The 22,287-nt window shown below is 42.2% G+C and overlaps 1 protein-coding gene across 1 annotated transcript; it reads left to right on the plus strand.

Moving 5' to 3' along the window:
- The first annotated feature begins 1,763 nt into the window (after positions 1-1,763).
- LOC146630806 (myosin-9-like) lies at positions 1,764-21,986 on the plus strand. The gene is made up of 42 exons (XM_085356115.1): positions 1,764-1,949; positions 2,046-2,186; positions 2,299-2,455; positions 2,627-2,654; positions 3,947-4,040; positions 4,454-4,474; positions 5,686-5,778; positions 6,857-6,920; positions 7,322-7,420; positions 7,741-7,884; positions 8,486-8,581; positions 8,703-8,779; positions 8,861-9,055; positions 9,716-9,889; positions 10,113-10,286; positions 11,044-11,158; positions 11,317-11,507; positions 11,719-11,840; positions 12,659-12,728; positions 12,848-13,008; positions 13,146-13,254; positions 13,591-13,722; positions 13,880-14,086; positions 14,183-14,320; positions 14,452-14,575; positions 14,662-14,833; positions 14,936-15,148; positions 15,375-15,519; positions 15,613-15,819; positions 15,966-16,070; positions 16,330-16,482; positions 16,602-16,850; positions 17,168-17,380; positions 17,481-17,693; positions 18,005-18,166; positions 18,369-18,497; positions 18,766-18,854; positions 19,056-19,179; positions 20,413-20,621; positions 20,702-20,810; positions 20,928-21,100; positions 21,881-21,986. Exons 1-42 carry the CDS (start codon positions 1,764-1,766, stop codon positions 21,984-21,986), a joined length of 5,883 nt encoding a protein of 1,960 aa, XP_085212241.1.
- Positions 21,987-22,287: the final 301 nt, after the last annotated feature.

Genomic DNA, 22,287 nt, shown 5'->3' on the forward strand with positions numbered 1-22,287 from the left:
TCTGATGTTTTGAGTTCTTTCCCGACCTCTCTGCTTGGAGTTCAGTCATTTCTGGCCTGCGTGATGCAGCTGAAACATTGGTTTTCTAATGTTTGATTTTTCTAATATGACTTCAGGAAGGGGAAATGTTCCACTAGCTTAAGTCATCTAAAGGCTTTGAACATCAGGGGTGAGAACTGGTTCCAAATAGTTTGATCTATGAGAAGCTTATCATCTCCTTTTATCAGTGCTGGTTTGTCTCTTTTGTGCAACAAAGTGGAGTTGTTGCACGCTTCAGTCACAGACGTGCCTTTTTCTTGACAGAAAATGAAACGGTTGTTTAGTGGGCACGACTCAAAGCTCTAAGCTGTAAGTAAAAGATTATATGTTCATCTGAACAAACTCTTTTAATGGGGGGGAAAACTGGCTGTCAATAACTTTAATTTGCATTCACCATGTGCAAATTTTCTTGGCAAGGTCACATCCAGTTGATTATTTATTTAGGTTTTTAATGTCTTTCAGGGCATTTCTTTTTCTTTCTGCAGCCCCGAGTACTTCTCCAGGGTGTGGCTGGGGAATAATCACATTTCTCCACCTGTCCAGACTTGCTCTGACATTCCTTTCTACCACTCTGAGTGCAAAAGCGTCCGTCCACAGACCTCCGTCAGGCTTTTTACATATAGGCTCTACACAGAGCAGCATAGCTGCACATTTATCACCTGTGCTGGAACAGAGGGTCACGGATGATGAGCAGGAGTTGGGAATTTGTGGAATTCTGTGTAATGAGTTGGTGAGGAAGGAATGCGGGCCTGATGGGGAACAAAAGATGGACAGGTAGAAAAATAAAAGCAGTCGTAGAACAGAGCACAGCTGAAAAGAGATTAATCATTTTGTCTGACTGCGATGAGCCTCAGGTCAATAATGTGATCCTGACATTAGTATCTGGGTTGATTGGCTGTCCCAGCTCTGGTTTAAAGTTAAAGGTGGTTGCAGGAAAAGAGGCTACATGGTCATAATGACACTGCGGGGAACAGCTGCAGAGCAGATGTCCAAACCTGTGGTGCAGTTCTCATCATCTTCAAAAAGAACACAAACGCACACACATAAGATGAGGTAGCACAGTCCTCAGTATTGGTGGTCTGATCTGAATCATTAATCTGAATATTTTTATTTACTCAGAGTTATCTCATTTGTGTCTTTAATTCAGTTACAACACAAAAGAGACAACAGGAAGGATGACGTGCAACAAAGCTGCCACTGTGAACACACTGCGTTCAGTGTCGTAAGCCTGCCTTTATGTAGAAATCTTTCAATGAATCAAACGTGCACAGTCACTTCGATGGTCTTAAATCTTGCACAACAATAAATGGAGTTTTTTGTACAGGCTGTGTAGATGACTTGGACTCATGAGTCATCTGCATTTTAAATTGTATTTTTGCCTCGACTGTGGTTTTGAGGTTGGTAAACTCTGCAGAGTCTCTGGGAGCTTGTGATTCGAGACTCAAGAGTTTGTTCGCTGTACCTGCAAGAAATTCTGTCAAAATAATCCAGCGCATCATATCTCTAGCCCTTAATCTCACAGAAACGGCTGCTGTAAAGTAATGTGCGTACCCCTCTGTAAGGAGGTATTTTTAATTCTCACAGAAAGTTATTTTTTTAATTTATTTTTTGCCCCAATAATTTCAGTGCTCTTGTCTGTAAAATGTGAAAGATCAGACTGTCACAGTGTTTTGATATTTGTTAAAATCCTCTTGTTCTGTTTGTTTTGTTTTTTAAAAGCTACCATGACTGATGCAGACAAGTTCCTGTATGGGGACCGCAGTGCGCTGACCGACCCTCTGGCTCAGGCCGACTGGGCCACCAAGAAGCTGGTGTGGGTCCCCAGTGAGAAGATGGGTTTTGAGGCCGGCTCCATCAAAGAGGAGAAGGGAGACGAGTGCATGGTGGAGCTGACGGACTCTGGCAAGAAGGTGAAACTGAAGAATCAACAAGCCTGTGTTGCAGTGTGTACTTTTTACTGTCCCAGCCTTGTTCAGCAAGCCTGACTCTGCTTCTGTTAATCTCAGGTGAAATTCAACAAGGATGACATTCAGAAGATGAACCCACCCAAATTCAACAAGGTGGAGGACATGGCGGAGCTCACCTGCCTGAACGAGGCCTCTGTGCTGCACAACCTCAAGGAGAGATACTACTCCGGGCTCATCTATGTGAGTGGGCAGGGATCTGTTTTTGTTGCATTTTAATGTCGCCGATCTTCCTGAAATCGATGTTGCTGCTGCTCCTCGTCGACTGATTGGTCTCGTGTTGTCTCTCGCGCAGACGTACTCCGGCCTTTTCTGCGTTGTGATCAACCCGTACAAACACCTGCCCATCTACAGCGAGGAGATCGTGAACATGTACAAGGGCAAGAAGAGGCACGAGATGCCCCCTCACATCTACGCCATCACAGACACGGCCTACAGGAGCATGATGCAGGGTAAGGCAGCTGTAAAATTAGTTTTAAACGCGTCCATACTCCATCAGGTCAATGATGTACCGTACAAAGATGTAATTAGAAATTTATTGGCATGCTTAAGGAAAAAATGTTTAAAATGTCACACACTTCACCTTAGTTTCTGATCTGGAGTCTCATCTTTCTCTTTTACAGATCGTGAAGATCAGTCCATCCTCTGCACGCAAGTCTTTCTCTTTTTTTGTTCATTTTTTTTTTATGTTTTTGCAAAAACAAATTACAATCATCATCCCACCCCCCCCCACCCCCCTTTGTTTGCGCTACTTTTTTTTTTCTTTTTCTTTTTTTTTCTTCCTTGTAGCGGAAAGTTTGACATCATGCATTATATCCAGTGCCTAATATTTAGTCTAGGAGTTTCATTTTCAGAGCAAAACTTTAAGCTTTTTTTTTTCTTTTCTTTTTTTAAATTTGATGTCTCAGTTTTTAGAAGTGTGTCCTCCTTCATGCTAACACTGTAGTAAAGCTTAAGGAGGTCTTCCATTAGACACTTGACTAAATTATTTGATTGTTCTAGACTCCAAAGGCCATAAAAACACTGTCATTACCTCAGTTGATGGTGCACCTGTCAAGACTTCGTGAAATAAAACAAAGCACATGACACACAGAAGCAGAGCGTGGAAAAGTCCACCCCACAGTCACTGGGGTTTGTGGGCATTAGTTTATTCACAGCTGTCTTAAAGTCTGAAGCAAACACCACCACACCGGGTTTGGTATCTGTATGAGGTGTGTAGTGGTATGTCATGTTGGAGTCTTCATCAATGTGATGCTGACAAGACAAAGAACACTGCATGTTCAGATGTAACTTTGCAACAGATGTTATTTTCTCCTGGCAGACCTTCCACACAGCCGTATTTGTTCAGTCTTTTTCTAACTATACTGTTGTGAACTTTAATATTTCAAGTGGTGCGCGGTCTGACTTTGGAGTGGCTCTCCTGGGAAGATTGTCAGTTTTGAATGCTTTGTTTGGAAATGACCGTATAACCCCACGCTGACAGGCAGCAGCATCTGATTCTCTAAAATCGCTGCTGATGTCTTTCCTCGTCGTCACCACAATGACTCGCATCTGAATGCGTCAGACCTGCAAACCCTCGAAACTTCTGCTTTTACAGAGGCGATCAACACTCGCTGATGATCGGTCAATAAAGTGCATTTAAATAGCGGCACCTGGCTGCTACTTACAATCTTAATTCCTGTACAAGCAGCAAAGGTGTGCTTTAGTTTTTCACACACTGCTTCTGCATTTTGGCTTAGTTTTTATTAAATAAATGTCTTATGCCTTAAGGTTATGCTGATATAAATCCATAGACTTCCATCATATATCACTTTAACCTCAAACTGCATCAGTATTTACTTAAATTTCTGCAAATTGATATTTTTCTGTCTTGTTGTTGCTTTTACGTCAGTTATCAGTTCTAAATTAATCATAATGCATGTGTGTAAATCTCTCTGCTGCAGTGGGGAGTCAGGAGCAGGAAAAACAGAAAACACCAAGAAAGTCATTCAGTATCTTGCTCATGTCGCCTCATCCTTCAAGTCCAAAAAAGACCAGGTTAGTAAATCATCGTCGCTTCCTTTTGCACAAACGTTGAATTACCTGGTCCTCCCTCCCCTCTTCTGACATCAAGTATCAGTAGATTTCCTTGTTAGTCCATCTGTTTAACGTGATTTACTCGAGGAAGCTGTGTGCGACCGCATTCCTATTTCAGGCCTCGACGTGCCCGCCTCACCTCTGCGGCGGCTCCAGCTGAAGCAGAACGCAGATGTGTTTGTGCACGTGTGTGTTCATGTACTACTCATGTTAAATGTAGGTTATTCAGCAGGACCGGACACGAGCTGCTTAATTAATCATTTCTTGAGTCACCAGGTGACAGCAGGTTTCCTCTGCAGTCATGTAATACTTGCACTGAAGATGGCATCAAATATGTTCAACTTTCTTTTCTTTTTTTTCTACTTTTTCTCCAGGGCTCTGCTGTGTTGTCACATGTGAGTTCATTTATGACCTCATAAATGTCCACTTAAGTTTTCTCTACTAACCAGTTTTGTTTTCTTCACATTGAAGAAAATGCATTCAAGATTACACAAAACTAACCATTATAATGGCTTCAAAGGAGCAGCTTGGGAAAATGTGCTTTCTGGCTGAGGAAAGACCATTTGTATCTTCATTAAGATCAAGCAGTTAGCTTTGGAAAAAGACTTAAAGCATGTGGAAACTGCAAACCCACAAAACATGTTATTTCATCTTAGTTTCAGCTGTATAACAACACAATTTTACCAAGCAGGAATGCACAAAACTTCCCATTTAAAAACAGCACTTTCCATATTTTGTATTTATAGTTGGCTGTGTACAGGGTGTAAAATGATAAGATTAAGATTAGTAACTTCCAATCGAGGCCACTCTGATGGTTTCAACTGAATATTATTTTACAAATTTGAGTTTTATTGATTACATTTTTAATTAACCAGATGTTTATGATCAACAACTCAGCAATTTGTTCCAAAAACTTAAAGCAAATTTTAAAAAACCTAATCCACAAAGGCCAATAACTTTTTCTTTTCGCTCCTTCCAGTGCTGCACTTTCTCACTGATTCTCGTTATATTTGGGTTCAGTTTTTGCCTAATGATAAAGACGGCTACACTGCAAAAATAAAAATTTCATTCACATTAAAGAATCTGTTGTGGTTTGAGGAAATAAAGGGAAACGAGACAAACATTTCCCACTCCACCCAGCAGCAGTTTTTTTTTTTTTTTTTTTTTTTTTAAACTCTCTCTCTGTTTGCTCAGTTGCTGCGATTTGTCATTGTTGTGTGACTGTATACAGATTGTTGGAATCTACCTGCATTTCCTTTTGGGGTTTTTGACTAACCTGCATGTGTGCTGCTTGTGATCCCTTGTTTGTGCATGCATGGACAGAAAATCTTACAGGGATTTTGTGCTTGAGCGGGCTTGCTGTGCAGTGGGAATGTGTGCAGGAGTGTGTGTAATAATGCCTTTTCCTGAGGGTGTTGTTTTAATTGTGCAGACACAATTGTTTATAATAAAGTAAATAAGTTGCTGCACACTTGTTTTCCACTCGCTAGCCACAGAGCTGCAGGAAAAGTGGTCTAAACTTGCGCTTGCTTAACCAGCGTCCATCTGAGTGTCACATTAAACCACTAAATCCAACTGTGTTGTGGCTCCGACTTCTCTCTGTCAGGGGGAACTGGAGAAGCAGCTGCTGCAAGCAAACCCGATCCTGGAGGCCTTTGGCAACGCAAAGACTGTAAAGAATGACAACTCCTCAAGATTTGTAAGAGCTGCTCTTTTTCTATTTTCTTTAAATTTTCAAAACAAGCTTTGAAAAGGGTTCAAACAGCAAAAGCTACCAACTTTTTCTGCCTAGCATGTGTGACGCAACAACACTTGACACTTAGGATGAATGCAAAAGTGCTTGAAATGAAGGCATCTGGACTTCTGTCTGTAGTTCTTAAAGATGTTTCTCCTCTGATCCAGGAGGTCTTTTCAGTTTTTAAAAACTGATGGAGAGTCACAGATAATTAACGCAAGTTAGATACCAAGTCCTGAGAGTTGCTGATCCACCCACCCTGTAAACATTCAAGTCATTAAGGGTCACATGAGCCAAGGTGTGAGTGGGGAAGAGATTTCAAGACTCCGTCGTAGATCTGAGAGCTGCTGTTCAGTGATGCTCATTCACAGTGGACCTAGATGGCCTCATTCACTCCTTTGAAACAGTGTAATGTGTGAACGTCGTTCATTTCAAGCACTTAAACTACTGCAACCCGGATGACCGGGAAATCAGTAGACACAACCAGGGTTTTTAAATCTTTTCAGTCATAAACTCAGGACACATTTTGGGAGAATCACATTGACATTTAAGAGTCACGTTTTGTTTTTTTTGTTTTTTTTTAAAAATGTGGTGCACATCAGTTTTTTTTTTTTGTTTTTTTTTAAAGTTTTATTGTCACATGGGCAGTAAAGACACTTATTTCTGTCCGATAAAATTATTCCCTCCAAAACACCAAATCCCCAAATAAACATGCATAACCAAAACAAATAATTAAAAAAAACCCTCCAATAGTGTAGTTTTCTTTTTGTTTTGTTTTTTGTAGTTGTATTTCTTAAATAGTACTTACAATAGAAATATCAACTTTGAAAGAATCTGAGCTACAAAAGGTTATCTACATGTTTATACAACTACCAGGAAATGGTCCACCTTGGATCTCACACTGGTGAAAGATGCTGCCTGAGTAGAAGTTCCTGCTGTTTGGTCCAAATGTGTTGATTATTTTCAGACAAAGTTTATAAAAGTTTGGTGAAAATTGACTTAATGTCTTTTTGTGGTGGATTTATAAAAAAATCTTTTTCAGGGAAAATTCATCAGGATCAACTTTGATGTCAATGGTTACATCGTTGGAGCCAACATTGAAACTTGTATCCTTTTAAAACTTGATTTCTTCTGGCCTAATCTGAAAAAAAAGAGCTAATGTTCCCGTGAACTCTTACACCTCTTTCCCAGGGGCGGCATTGACGGTGAGCCAAGCGGGGCACTGACCACCCTCACAAATGTAAAAATTCTGGAGGCGTCTCTGCTCTTTGCCAAACCTTGCACCTGTTAAGTTCTGATTTATGCATCATTAAAAGTAGTCTGGACATTTGGCCTTCCTGTAAGAAAAGGACTGAAGTTCAGATAAAGTGATGAATAAAATCTGAGGGCTTCAAAGGTGCCAAACAGATTAAATTAATCACTTTACCATGAACTGTTTTTTTTTCTTATAGATGACGCTGTGCTGCTGCTCTTCCTTTTGATGTTTTGTCCTTGATTGAATTGTCAGATCTTTTGGAGAAGTCTCGAGCTGTGAGACAAGCTAAAGACGAGAGGGGCTTCCACATCTTCTACTACATGCTGACGGGAGCCGGGGAGAAGCTGCGCTGTGAGCACTGAAACCCTTTTCTCTGAATGTAATGAGAGGCTGCACAGAGCCAAGTCACTGTGCCAGCCCTGCCAGCTGCATGTGCTTTAAATTTTTAATCACTGCAATCTATGAAGAACTCATAGTAATGCATCAGAAATGGCCGACTTGGGCCGCGATGATGGAGCTTCACTTTTTCTTCACTCCGTCGTTACAGCCACTGCGACTGCAGAGCTCTGTTTGCGGTTGAGCCAATGCAAGGCCCAAATCTTCAGCTTTACAGAAATAAAATGAAGAGTACTTGGTGAATAAATCTGTCTCTCCTTCTCGTTATTATCCAGCGGAGTTGTGTTTGGAGGATTACAGCAAGTACCGTTTCCTGTCCAACGGACATGTGACCATTCCTGGACAGCAGGACAAAGACCTGTACGCCGAAACCATGGAGGCCTTTAACATCATGAGCATCCCAGATGAAGAAATAACTGGTACTTATAATTTTGTTTATTTTAACTATCGGTTAGTCTGCAAGTTAATTTTGTGACTAATTGATTTTAATAATGCTTTTTAAGGTTTTCCACACACGTCTTACCTGGTGGTGGTGTTGTGGGTTTTTTTGTTTTGTTTCTCAAATCTCACATTTTTAGGCATTTATTTTAAATTCCAAAGAAATGCTATTTTATGTTTAAATAAGATGGGTGACAAGTTCAAGAAAAGACTTTAATGCATGTGATTTGGTGTGACATCACCATGATGCTGTTGCACAAACTTGGGAAAGGCTAGAAAAGCTTTGGGAAGTTGGGTTAAGTCGTGTATAGAGTAGACATACTACTTATACAACTCAAGGTTAATTTTAGTCTGAACAACCTTACACCGTGGACTCCTACACCATTCAGTTGTTGCGGGCTGGGTCGACCTGATGTGTCTCGGGAGGTGGACGTCAGGTTATGTGTAAGGTTACAGCGCAGGGTTTAAAAATTGCGTTCTAGTTATGCCTTTGATTTCCCAGATAAGTCCGAATATCTTTTGGGTGTTTTTAATTTGCGAGGTGACCAGACATGCTGACATTGACTTTTGTTTCTTGGTCAGGCCTGTTGAAGCTGGTGTCTGCCGTGCTGCAGTTGGGGAACATGACTTTCAAAAAGGAGCGCAACTCTGACCAGGCCTCCTTGCCCGATGACACCGGTATACGCATTTACACACACCATCATCGTCTTGTCCTCTATGCGTGCCTTCAGCTGCATGCCATTTCATTCACGCATCAACCTTTGCATGCTCCAATATGATACCCATGTTTCACCCCCAGCTGCTCAGAAAGTGTGCCACCTACTCGGCATCAATGTGACCGACTTCACACGAGCCATCTTGTCTCCAAGAATCAAGGTCTGAAAATCTGTGATTGTTGTCGTGTCATGTCATTTTAGGAACACATTTCATCCACATGTGTCCTGTTCCTTTCTCCAGGTTGGTAGGGACTATGTGCAGAAGGCCCAGACTCAGGAGCAGGCCGAGTTTGCAGTCGAGGCTCTGGCCAAAGCCTCCTACGAGAGGATGTTCCGCTGGCTGGTCATGAGAATCAATAAGGCCTTGGATAAGACCAAGAGGCAGGGAGCCTCTTTCATTGGTATCTTGGATATCGCTGGATTTGAGATCTTTGAGGTACATTTAGACTTAAATATTGTCTGTTTGATTTTGCATCCTGCAGAGAGGAGAGGGAAAGTTCAATCAAAATAATACAAGCACATGAGTTTAAATACCAGGGATCCACCAGCCGAAACAAGGGACAATCAACTTCTGTAACATGATAGCAGTGAGAGTGAAAGGGAAGGTTTACAAGTTGAAGATGCTCAGATTTTCATCGGGGGTGAGCAGAACAGTCAAGATTACAAATGAGTTCGTCAGAGAGGGAGAGCCCAGGCTGAGTGGTTTGGACACAGAGATGAGGGATGGTGAATATACTGGACAAAAGGATGTTAAAGATGGAGCAGCCAGGTAGGAGAAAAGGAGGAGGACCACACAAAAGCTTCATGGATGTAGGGAGGGACATGCAGAGGGTTGGGAGTAGGAGAGGATCTGCAGTGGTGAGCCTTAAATCTTTCGGCTGCTCCCTTTAACTTGTGTATATACTTCTATACTACACCAGGTTTAGCAATTCAAACTGTGTAACCTCATGATTTTTCAGCATAAATATTATAAATGTAAATTATTTAAAAAATAATCAGTTTATTTCTACAAGGGAAAAATGTTTTATTTTCCATTTACTGAAACGACTCTGTCCTTTGTGGGGTTTTTTTCTTTTTTTCCTTTTTCCCCCTGCAGCTGAACTCGTTTGAGCAGCTCTGCATCAACTACACCAACGAGAAGCTGCAGCAGCTCTTCAACCACACCATGTTCATCCTGGAGCAGGAGGAGTACCAGAGGGAGGGCATCGAGTGGAGCTTCATAGACTTCGGCCTCGACCTGCAGCCCTGCATCGACCTCATTGAAAAACCTGTATGTTAGCTTATAGTTGTCATTCCTCCTCCGGCAGTAACTGTCTTAACCTGGAGCGACGCCTCTGATTAATTACGTGTGTTCTGCAGAAATTTCCGCTTACGTTCTTCACAGCAAACAGTTGTGCAATAATTGTGGCATGGAAACCAAACTTCATGATTAAGTGGATTCCTCTGAGGTGTGTGTGTGTGTTTGTGTGTGTGTGTGTGTGTGTGTGTTACAGGCCAGTCCTCCTGGTATCCTGGCCCTACTGGATGAAGAGTGCTGGTTCCCCAAAGCCACTGACAAGTCGTTTGTGGAGAAGGTGTCTCAGGAGCAGGGCTCACACCCCAAGTTCCAGAAACCCAAAAAACTCAAGGATGATGCAGATTTCTGCATCATTCACTATGCTGGAAAGGTCAGATGTGAAATCATTTTAATTTAGTCTTAATTAGTATTAATTTTAATAAATAAATGATACACAACAACATTTTTAGTAGTAGTAACTGAAATCTTATAAATTCTGTTCCTGAACCTGTAAATAAGCCTTGAAATCACTGTTGCTGTATTATCTCACAAGTATACAAACTACTTTGGGAGTGATGTATTATAAGTTTACTTTGTCCATGTATTTCCGGCTCCTTACTACTTTGCTATTCTTAAATGATGAGTGTAATTTTCAGATACTCTAACGCTGTATTTGAGTCAGATGACGGTCACTTTGATGTTTCTTCCAGTTTTTGAAAGGGAGTTTTTCCTTCCCACCGTCGCAGAGTGTTTTCTCGTAGATCATCTGATTATTTGGCTTTTTTTTTTAAAATTTTTTTATTTTATTTTTTTTCCTGTTGCAACACAAAGCACCTTTAGGCAACTGTAACTTGGGGATTTATAAATAAAACGGAAAAATATTAAGGTCACAACTTGAGTAATGTACTTTCTACGTGCCACTAGATGGCAGCAAAATGACAGCCCACACAGCATTCATCCATCAGTGTATTTTCTGAACCGCTTATCCAGTTCAGGGTCGCGGAATACAAAAACACGTTTACCAGGTGCATGATTTATTCATTGCAGCAAAGCATCAGGTTCTATATAAAATGGGGCATTTGAAGCACAAACTTAAAAATAAGGCCGAGGTTGCTGATCATCCTGTGTTTTACATCCGTCTCCTGCAGGTGGACTACAAGGCAAACGCATGGCTGATGAAGAACATGGATCCTCTGAATGAGTGTGTGGCCACTTTGCTCAACCAGTCTACAGACAAGTTTACCTCTGACTTGTGGAGAGATGGTAGGTCATGTGACTGACTTTATCTGTGTATCCAAGAGGCCCAGTTCTTTGAGTGTGAGGCATAAAAATTTAGATTCACTAGTGTCAGCACCATTAAGAGCCAAGTCACACAATGATCAACACAGCTGAACTCAGTTGTGCTCTGTGCATCTTAACAGTGGATCGTATCGTCGGCCTGGATAAGGTGGCAGGAATGTCGGACTCTGCGCAGGGTGCGTTCAAAACTCGAAAGGGTATGTTCCGCACCGTGGGTCAGCTTTACAAGGAGCAGCTGACTAACCTCATGACCACCCTTAGAAACACCAACCCCAATTTTGTCCGCTGCATCATCCCGAACCACGAGAAGAAGGTACTGAATAAACAAACTGATGCCACACTCGATGAATTTCTCAGCACTGCAGGTGCAGATAGACTGTTGCATCAGTCACGTGTCGTGATTAAAACTGATCATGTGCATCTGCCAACTTGAGCCTGTTTATCTGAACCGTGAAACTGACAGCATTTCTAGGATTAATAGACGGAACACATGAATCCATCTTTTCAATCGTTTCTTCCTCCAGGCTGGGAAACTGGAAGCTCACCTGGTTCTGGACCAGCTCAGGTGTAACGGAGTCTTGGAGGGGATTCGGATCTGCAGACAGGGCTTCCCCAACCGCATCGTCTTCCAGGAGTTCAGACAGAGGTAGGTTTTTTGTTTGTTTTTTTTGTTTTTTACAAAAAAAACAAACCCAAAACAGCAGATTGTGGTTTTTTTTTTTTTTGTTGTTGTTTTTTGTTTTTTCTGTCATCTTTTTTTTAATTTTTTTTATACATTTATATAAGAGGTTTAGGCTCATTTTTTCCCCACTGCTAAATAAACTCTCCCATGAGGGCATTTCATACAAGAATGATGGGCTGTTATTTAAATTGTATTCATTCTTTAAATGCTGTAAATGTTGATATCCTAATTAAACCACCTCAGTGTCTAAGTAGAACAACAGCAGTCCGAATGCTAAATAATCTCCAAATTATTTTCTCATTAACTTGAGGCAACAACTTGATTTTTATTTATTTAATGTGCAATTGGGGAAAATATCTCCCCTTTAGGAAATGGTTATATTAATTTATCTTGCAGTGCAAAAACTAAAAATGTAAACTAGAGCAAACCACACATCTGGTCAAATCTACATACAAATCCTTATTCTTAGTTTTCTTGCAAATAAACAAACTGAACCAGTCTCACAACATACGTAGGTCACAAACTTGAAAATAAATGATCTACATTCGATTTTAATCAGAAGTGTTCAGGATGTCCCATTTAGTTCTGCACACTCAACACGTCAAGTACACAACACTTTGTTGTGTACACTTTATTTTGGGGGGGGGTTTCCAAACAGGAAAGGACAGAAAAAACAGCCTATTTGTTCCATTACATGGATTTGATTTTACAGATTAGTTTTGACCCTGAAAGTGTCAGCCTTTTTATCTGCTAATTGATTTAATGGTGATCTTCTCTCCCAGGTATGAAATCCTCACTCCTACCGCTATTCCAAAGGGATTTATGGACGGCAAGCAAGCCTGTGTGCTCATGGTAAGAACAACACAATCAATAGATCAGCTGTAGAAGCTTTCAATTTATCATAAGAGCAAGAGGACTCATCACAAGTCTTGTTTTGTTTCACTGAAACACTTCCCTGTTCTGCTTGTCAGATCAAAGCCCTGGAGCTCGACTCAAACCTGTTCCGCATCGGTCAGAGCAAAGTGTTCTTCAGGGCTGGAGTCCTGGCCCACCTGGAGGAGGAGAGGGACATAAAGATCACTGATGTGATCATCAGCTTCCAGGCCTGGTGCAGAGGATATGTGGCCCGCAAGTATGAGACATCAGCTATTTTATTTTATTTCAGCTAGCACCTTTGCACATGGGCAACATTGGAGCATGCTGTGATTTCTTACTCAGTTCTCATAATCTGGTCTGCAGGGTAATCTTTATTTGTTATTCTAATTATAGAGCGTTCACCAAGAGGCAGCAGCAGCTGACAGCCATGAGGGTTATCCAGCGAAACTGTGCCGCCTATCTCAAACTAAGGAACTGGCAGTGGTGGAGACTTTTCACCAAGGTAACAGACGAATATTGGGTTTTGTTTTTTTTGTTTTTTTTTTTTCATGGGTGGGGTTAGAGATATGACTTGGGACAAACGTAAGCAGACCAGATTGATTGGTTTCAAGGCCACTCCTTGTGTGACAAATGACATTAATTATTTTAGAAAACTTAAAGTTTAATTAATTAAATTAGTTAATTAGTTTTAAGAGTTTACCTGAACTTGCCAAACTGTCTCCAATCAGGTTTTGTTATTTTAGTGTTGGTATGTTCACTCTTTTTGCTTTCAGTTTCTCTTGAGTGCCATTTAACCACTTTTTTTTTTTTTTTTTTTTTCCCTTCTCCCCTCCTCCAGGTGAAGCCTCTGCTGCAGGTGAGTCGGCAGGAGGAGGAGATGCTGGCCAAGGAAGAGGAGCTGATTAAGGTGAAGGAGAAACAAGAGAAGGCTGAGGAGCTGATCAAAGAATATGAGGCCAAGCAGCAACAGGTAAGAATCACATATTAACCTTTTTGATCAGTTAAATTTTCTCTTGTGTGAATGTGGCAAAGTTTAAACTGAGAACATAAAAAAAATTCATAACACACATGTCACAATGAGAAGTCTTCTGAAGCTTGGAGATTTAACCTTTGTTCTCCTCTGGTAGCTGAATGCAGAGAAATCGGCTCTTCAAGAGCAGCTTCAGGCTGAGACGGACCTCTGTGCCGAGGCTGAGGAGGTGCGATCCCGTCTGACCATCAAGAAGCAGGAGCTGGAGGAAATCCTCCACGACATGGAGTCTCGCCTGGAGGAAGAGGAGGAGAGGGTCGTTCAGATGCAAAATGAGAGAAAAAAGATGCAGCAGAACATCACGGTCTGTAACGTCCTGGCGACGGGCTTTAAGAGAAATCAAAATGTTCTTTTGGAAAGGTTATTAATATCATTTATTTGTATTTATTGGTTCATACAGGAGCTTGAACAGCAGCTGGATGAGGAGGAAGCAGCCAGGCAGAAGCTCCAGATGGAGAAAGTGACTACAGATGCCAAGCTGAAGAAACTCGAGGAGGGCATGATGGTGCTGGATGACCAGAACAACAAGCTTAACAAGGTGTTGTACATCATGCTAACATCCCCATACTGATGATTTCACAATACAAAGAATATTTCTTTAACCCTGAAATATTCCAGCAGAATAACAACAATTTAAATGTTCATATGTTTTATACATTTTTACCTCAGGAGAAAAAACTGCTGGAGGAGAGGGTTTCCGAGTTCACCACAAACCTTGCTGAGGAGGAAGAGAAGTCCAAAAGCTTGCAGAAACTCAAGAATAAACATGAAGCCATGATCACAGATTTGGAGGGCAAGTGTTTATCATTGAGGTTGTTTTTGAATCTACTGTGAGTCGATTGCAGTTTTTCCTACTTTATTTTTTTCTTCTTAATGCAGAACGTCTGAGAAAAGAGGAGAAGGTGCGCCAGGAGTTGGAGAAGAACCGACGTAAACTTGAGGGAGACTCGACTGAGCTCCATGACCAGATTGCAGACCTGCAGGCCCAGATTGCTGAACTCAGAGCTCAGCTGGCCAAAAAAGAGGAGGAACTCCTGGCTGCACTTGCTAGGTTAGTCCAATACTTACTTCATTTAGGGTAGGGTTACCCTAACCCTAACTAACAAAAGGAAGACTGGCTTTGTTTTATTAACTCTTTCTGCCTAACCGCCAGGATTGAGGAAGAATCTGCAGCCAAGAACACGGCCCAGAAGAAGATAAGAGAGCTTGAGGCCCAGATCTCAGAGCTCCAGGAGGACCTGGAGATGGAGAGGCAGGCACGGTCCAAGTCTGAGAAACAACGGCGAGACCTCGGAGAGGAGCTGGAGGCACTCAAGACTGAGCTGGAGGACACTTTGGATACCACTGCAGCACAGCAGGAGCTGAGGTGACAGTCAGGCTTGCATAGATGTGACCCAACAATTTATTGGAAAATGAGATGACCGATTCCTTTCAAGTTCTGGACCTTAAGTCTGTTTATGTTTACTTGAACAATACAAGTCTGTATGTTAGGAGATTCAAGACTAAGATAGCCCTTCATCAGTTACTGAATGTAAACGAACTGTTTGAGATTTGTGCTCCTGGTCATTTATTTCCTCCTCCTGTCCATGCAGGAGCAAGCGTGAAAGTGAGGTTGCCCAGCTGAAGAAGACACTCGAGGATGAGGCCAAGGCTCATGAGCAGCAGATGGCCGATATGAGGCAAAAACACAGTCAGGCATTCGATGAGCTCAACGAACAGCTGGAGCAGGCCAAAAAGGTTATTTAAAAACTGGTCAGAAGATGGAGGTGTCAGCAGTCATCTTAAAAAAAAAAAATAAAAAAATAAAAATGATGTTTGTTGCTCCTGCAGAACAAAGCATCAGTGGAGAAAACGAAGCATGCCCTGGAGAGCGAGTTGAATGAGCTGCAGATCGAGCTGAAGACTCTGACTCAAGGTAAGGGGGACTCGGAAAACCGTCGCAAGAAGGCCGAAACCCAGGTTCAAGAACTGCAGGTCAAACATGGAGAAAGTGAGCGCCAGCGGAAGGAGCTCGCCGACAAGATAACAAAGATGCAGGTATGACTAGTCATCTGGCAGGGGTGATTTAAGGGGTAGAAGGTTGATTTAACTGCTTGTACAGGAGGAGGATGTAGCTGCAAGTGAATTGTTATTTAATGGACTTCTTTTTTTTTTTTTTTTCCTCCTTCTTTCATCATATCTAGTCAGAGTTGGACAATGCAAACAGCCTTTTGAGTGCAGCAGAGGGCAAGAACATCAAATCCAGCAAGGACCTTTCTTCAGTGGAGTCTCAGCTGCAGGATGCACAGGTGAAAATGCCAAAATTCATTATTACTTCTAATGAAAAGGGTTTATTTTTTTTAGTTTATATGCTATAAAACTTGGCTACACATATTATATTCAAGGACAGAAAATGCAGAAATAATAATTTCATGTTACTTTTTTGTATAAAGAAAAATATTTTTAATAAAAGTAATTCAGGGTGGACATCACTGGTTGAAGTCCTGAGCAAACCAGTAATAAGTTATTGTACTTTTTGGATTATATTCTATTTCCTTCACTGAACAGGAGCTGCTTCAAGAGGAGACTCGTCAGAAGCTCTCCCTCTCCACACGCCTGAGGCAGCTGGAGGAGGAGCAGAACAGCCTGCGGGAGATGCTGGAGGAGGGGGAGGAAAACAAGAAGAACGTGGAGAAGCAGGTTTCCACTCTGCAGACCCAGGTCGGTCCACAATGCAATACAACACAGCAGCCAATAGAGATCTTCTCCTCTGCTGTAACCTTGATTCAGTTACCACAGATCAAGAACGTCTACAAATGTTTCTTTTTCCCCCGCCTCAGTTGGCGGACATGAAGAAGAAGCTGGAACACGAGGCCTCGTCGTTCGAGGGGGCCGAGGAGAACCGCAAGAAAATCCAGCGGGAGTTGGAGAGCATGACACTGCAGCTGGAGGAAAAGACGGCAGCATATGACAAACTGGACAAGACAAAAACCCGTTTACAGCAGGAGCTGGATGACCTCATGGTGGACCAGGACCATCTGAGGCAGATCGTGTCCAACCTGGAGAAAAAGCAGAAAAAGTTTGATCAGGTATCAAAGGGCCATAAGAGCAGACTGTTTCCTACTGTCCTAGTGAGATGTGATTAGTGGTTATATTTCTTTCTTTAATATGCATATAAAGTCAGATTGTTGTTTTGTATGAAGGATTGTTTGCTCAACACAGTAACGGAGAAAGTAAAGAACCGAGACGTTGACAAAAAGTCATGTACCTCTCACACATAATCGATTTTAAAATATTACGGGTGTGGTAGAGTAACCTGATTTCTCAGCCACTTGAGTTGAAGAAGAAAGTGGATCTTTTGCTTCACAAATGAAGCATTTTATTTCTGCTGTTCTTCTCCTGTTAGATGCTGGCAGAGGAAAAAAGTATTTCTACTCGGTACGCTGAGGAACGCGACAAGGCTGAGGCTGAAGCCAGAGAGAAGGAGACACGAGCACTGAATCTGGCTCGTGAGCTGGAGACCATGACGACCCTGAAGGACGAGTTGGACCGAACCAACAAACAGTTCAAAGCTGAGATGGAAGACTTGGTCTCGTCCAAAGACGACGTCGGCAAGAATGTAAGACTGTGCCGGCGTCCTTTACTTGTCCCAGCAGAAGTTGGTCATGAGCAACACTTTACTCAAAATCTGTTTATCAATGCAAACTGCTCACCTTCAGGTTCATGACCTGGAGAAATCCAAGCGTGCCATGGAGCAGCAGCTGGAGGAGATGAAAATCCAGCTGGAGGAGCTCGAGGATGAGCTGCAGCTCACAGAAGATGCCAAGCTACGTCTGGAGGTCAACCTGCAGGCCATGAAGACCCAGTTTGAGCGAGACCTGCAGGCCAGAGACGAGCAGGGAGAAGAGAGGAGGAAGCAGCTTGTTAAACAGGTTCCACAGAGAATTTACAAACATATTATGGCAAGCAGAGGAATCTTTACAAGAAAGCACCACACAGGGATTGAGCTCGCTGTTTGACCCCCAAGCTGGTAGGGGGAGCTCCTTATTAAACACTTGCTTGTGCTACACAAAACAGCTTAACCGAACTCACTTATGGTACTGCATCTAAACAGCAGCACATGTCCCAAGGCATGATGGGAGAACTCTCTTAGCTCCCCCAACACGTCACAAAATAATTACTTTCCAGATATATAATATTTGGCTGTGCCATGATTTCTTTCTTACCCGTTTTAACCTCGAAGGTGCGAGAGATGGAGGTTGAGCTGGAGGATGAGCGCAGGCAGCGCGCTCTAGCCCTCTCATCTAAGAAGAAACTGGAGACGGACCTGGCCGACCTCGAAGCCCAGATCGATGCTGCCAACAAGGGACGCGATGACGCCCTCAAACAGCTGAAAAAACTCCAGGTAAAATATGCAAGCATGCATCCATAAACACAACACAGAATGTAATACAGAGACTTGTCACTCTAAAATTAGACTATTATACACTTACAGATGCCATAAAACCAATTACCACCCATTGTCATAGTTTTAAATTTTTTGTAAAATGAGCTGACAGCCTGTATTTAAAGGTTCACCTTAAATACATTTCATGTCCACACTCCAGGCCCAAATGAAAGATATAATGAGAGAGCTGGATGAGCTTCGTTTGTCCAGAGATGAAGCTGTCAATGAAGCCAAAGAGAGTGAGAAGAAGCTCAAGACCTTGGAGGCGTCTATGCTGCACTCCCAGGAGGTATGGAGATGAAATGGCGATTACAGAGTGATGTAACTGTGTGAGAAAATTAGCCAACATAACTGATATTTAAGAGCTAGACGCTTCTTGCAAAGCTTCCTCAGTGATGACTTTATGTATCCCAGTCTGCTTTTCTGGAGTCAGAACTCTAGAATGGGTCTTCATTTAATGCAAATGATGACTCTGAGAACATTTTCAATGTGTTGCAATCTTACTGTTTACATGTAACTCTGTAGTATGTTTCACTTGTGCCTAATATTTCCTCCAGGAACTGTCCGCTGCAGAAAAACTCAAGAGACAGGCTCAGACCGAGAGGGATGAGCTCCAGGATGAGCTGAACGGCAACAACACCAAGATGTATGAATGAAATACTGGCGTGTGTGTGTGTGTGTGTGTGTGTGTGTGTGTGTGTGTGTGATCACGAATGGTAAAATTAAATATGGAAACTCAGATTTCAGGAACAACTTTGAATCTTACTTATGCCTGCACAGGCTACACGTTTCTCTCGGGACACTATCACATTAAGCGTCACCTTCTCTCTTCCTCATTTGTTTGCAGTTCTCAGCTGACTGATGAGAAGCGAAGGCTGGAGGCTCGTATAGCCGAGCTCGAAGGGGAACTCGAGGAGGAACAGCTCAACACTGAAATGGTCAATGATCGCCTGAGGAGAAGCACACAGCAGGTAGACACCTGTTGATTGTTAACATCTTATTTTATAAGTAGGGCAAATATTTAATGTTAAGTGTTTCTATTGGTCATCAGTTATCACAGAAATAAAGTGAACACTTTAGTTGAGTAGGTTTAAGAATACATAAAACCGGTTTAAAAAAAAAAAAGGGGGGGGTTGCCTTTCATGAGTCTGCCACAATATCAATCATCAGAATACTTTATTAATCCCGAAGAAAATTGTGGGTTACAGTTGCTCCAAGATGGTAACAGTGACAGACTAAACTATATTTAAACAATTCAATATGTTAAGAACAGCACTAATATATACAAATCACTTAATTATAAACATCAAGAATTTACAGAGGTGATTATAAATAAATATCAAGAATATTAGAGGCAGAATGTATGACATTTGACTCTAACCTGTGAACTTTGTCATTTGCTACTTTACTGTAGAGTGTGTGCCAAAAGGGTGTAACTATTGCAGTGTGTTAGATGGAGGAGTCTTACAGGGAGATGGCTACAGGCAGGAATGATGTCCTGTGTCGTTCAGTGGGGCTCTTTGTAATCTCAGTCTCTCGCTGAACGTGCTCCTGTGATTAGCCAGCGCGTCATAGAGTGGGTGGGAGGTATTCAGCATTGTCTTATCTTGGACAACATCCGCCTCTCAGACACCACCCCGAGGGAGTCCAGCTCCATCCCTATAATATTACTGGCCTTTTTGGTCACTTTATTGAGTCTGTTGGCATCTGTGACCCTCAACCTGCTCCCCCAGCATGCAACAGCATTGACCACAGCTGACTCGTAAAAAATCCGGAGCATTTCCAACAGATGTTGAAGGACCTCAGCCGCCCCAAAAAATAAAGATGCTGGCCTTTCCTGTAAAGTGCAGTGGTGTTTTTAACCCAGTCCAGTTTGTCTATGTATACTCAAAGGTATTTTTAGTTCTCCACAATGTCCACAGACTGAGACCCAACATGAACAGTTTATGAAAGACTCCACAACATTCACGAAACTCCAGCGTTTACCTCAACATTTTAAAACCTGCCTAACCTGGTTGGTAATTTTGCAGTTGTTGTGAAAAGTTGGTTGTTATGCAAGTTTATTCATCTGTAAAGTGTTTAGAAAAACTGAGTTTGAATTGTTGAATTGCATCTAACTTTAACTATGAAGGCACTGGATTGGTTACAGAATATGGCATGTGGTTATCAGCAGTACGGTAACTCTCCTGTGTGTCTGACACAAGGTCGATCAGCTGACCTCAGACGTGAGCACAGAGCGCAGCAACTCCCAGCAGCTGGAGGGCGCTCGCTCACAGCTGGATCGCCAGAACAAGGAGCTGAAACTGAAGCTGCAGGAGCTTGAAGGAACCATCAAGTCCAAGTACAAGTTCACCATCACCAGCCTAGAGGCCAAGATTGCCCAGTTGGAAGAACAGCTCGACACAGAGTCAAAGTGAGGGGCGATGAAATGGACAGTTTGTTTTATATACTGCATTGGCTTTCCTACTGCAACATATCTCTCGTTTACTGCAGGGAGCGTCAGCAGGCCTCCAGGCTGACGAGACGCACAGAGAAGAAGCTGAAAGAGGTGCTGGTACAGATTGAAGACGAGAGGCGCAACATGGATCAGTACAAAGATCAGGTTAACCCAATCACGCTTTACTTGTAATTTCAAAGTTATTCAAGGACTAAGACATCCTGATATTTAAGCCTGATTCCTTGCTAATGTGCTTGTTCCCACACTGACTGTTCTCCGCAGGCTGAAAAGGCAAATAGCCGAATGCGTCAGCTGAAACGTCAGCTAGAGGAATCGGAGGAGGAGTTGACAAGAGCCAATGCCTACCGCAGGAAGCTGCAGAGGGAGCTGGATGATGCAACTGAGTCAGCAGACTCGATGAACCGTGAGGTCTCCTCTCTGAAGAGCAAGCTTAGGTAGTGGCATTTGTCGGGGAACTCATGTTTTTTGTTTTGTTTTGTTTTTTTACATGAAAATTCTTTTGTTTCCAAAAAGGAAATTTGTTTTATATTCCATGTTGCCGACAGTACAGACATTATAATGACCACGTGCATTCAAAGCACAAAATCTACATTAATTGTAGGCATGGCTGCTGCACTAACTCGATGTCCACCATCCTGTAGGCTGCTATTAAGAACCTTGAAACTTTAAACTTGCAATATGCAGAGTGTCAGAACAAGTCCAGGATATGAGATGTGTCACACAAAATTCTCCTGGACTGTTTAAAACAAATGGTTAGTAATGACAGTGTGTTCGGGTTAACAGCTGAGCAGCGCTCGCCCCATTGAGGCGACATTTGACGACCTTGCTGAACACTTAATGATGAGTTTTGACACCTCAGTATAGATTAGTAAAAAGGCCCATTAGAATAGTTTCCTAGGTTTTACAAGGGTAGCTGAATAGGCAGAGACCACCCTCACTAACTTCTGATGCAAACCCAGTTGTGTTCTGCAAGTCCTGAAATATGACACAGACCGCTCAGTTCTTTAAGGGGTAAAGAATTAAAAGCCGTCAAAAGCAGCTGAATTTACAGAATGTCATTTAAAGGAAGCCTGCTACGTTATGCATTATGGGAAAGTGTACAATTGAGGATTTTCTTAAAGCTTGAGGCAATCAGGACTAAAGTACAAAGTGAAGGATGCCCAAAATCCAAAAGTGCTACACTTGTGTTTTAATGGTTTTTCCTTTTTCTTAAGGCGTGGAGACGTGTCTCACACTCTGCGACATAACCTGAATCGTATTGGGGACAGCGACGATGATAGCGGACTCCCGAGTGAATCATCTGAACGTGCAGCTGAGTGAAAAGCAGGACGAGAAGCCAGGAGGGAAATTCGGACCACAAAAATAATGCATATAAATGTAACCTTGCATCCCCTCCCTCCCCTCATCCTGCTTTAAGTGTAATGCATTTCTATTTGGCCAAATCTTACTCATGTCAGCAAATGTTTTCTATGAAAGCTTTACATAAACTTTCTTAGTATATTTTTCTACTTAACGTGTATGTCATGACACATATCACTGTTTAAACAAACCTTCCAGTTTATCTGAGATGGAGGTTGATGTGTTGATTTAAATGGGGGGGGAGAAAAAAACGTTGTCACTT

Source organism: Diplotaxodon limnothrissa, linkage group LG6 (genome assembly GCF_057381915.1).
Source record: "Diplotaxodon limnothrissa isolate DT_005_m linkage group LG6, D_limnothrissa_male_GT1.1, whole genome shotgun sequence".
Classification (NCBI taxonomy): Eukaryota; Metazoa; Chordata; class Actinopteri; order Cichliformes; family Cichlidae; genus Diplotaxodon; species Diplotaxodon limnothrissa.

What these genes read in the sequence shown, in the direction of transcription:
- LOC146630806 (XM_085356115.1), top strand. Translation starts at nt 1,764, where the DNA reads ATGACTGATGCAGACAAGTTCCTGTATGGGGACCGCAGTGCGCTGACC. An exon ending in AACGGCAACAACACCAAGAT is followed by an intron (nt 18,855 to 19,055) that starts GTATGAATGAAA and finishes ATTTGTTTGCAG; the next exon opens with TTCTCAGCTGACTGATGAGA. An exon ending in CAGCTCGACACAGAGTCAAA is followed by an intron (nt 20,622 to 20,701) that starts GTGAGGGGCGAT and finishes CGTTTACTGCAG; the next exon opens with GGAGCGTCAGCAGGCCTCCA.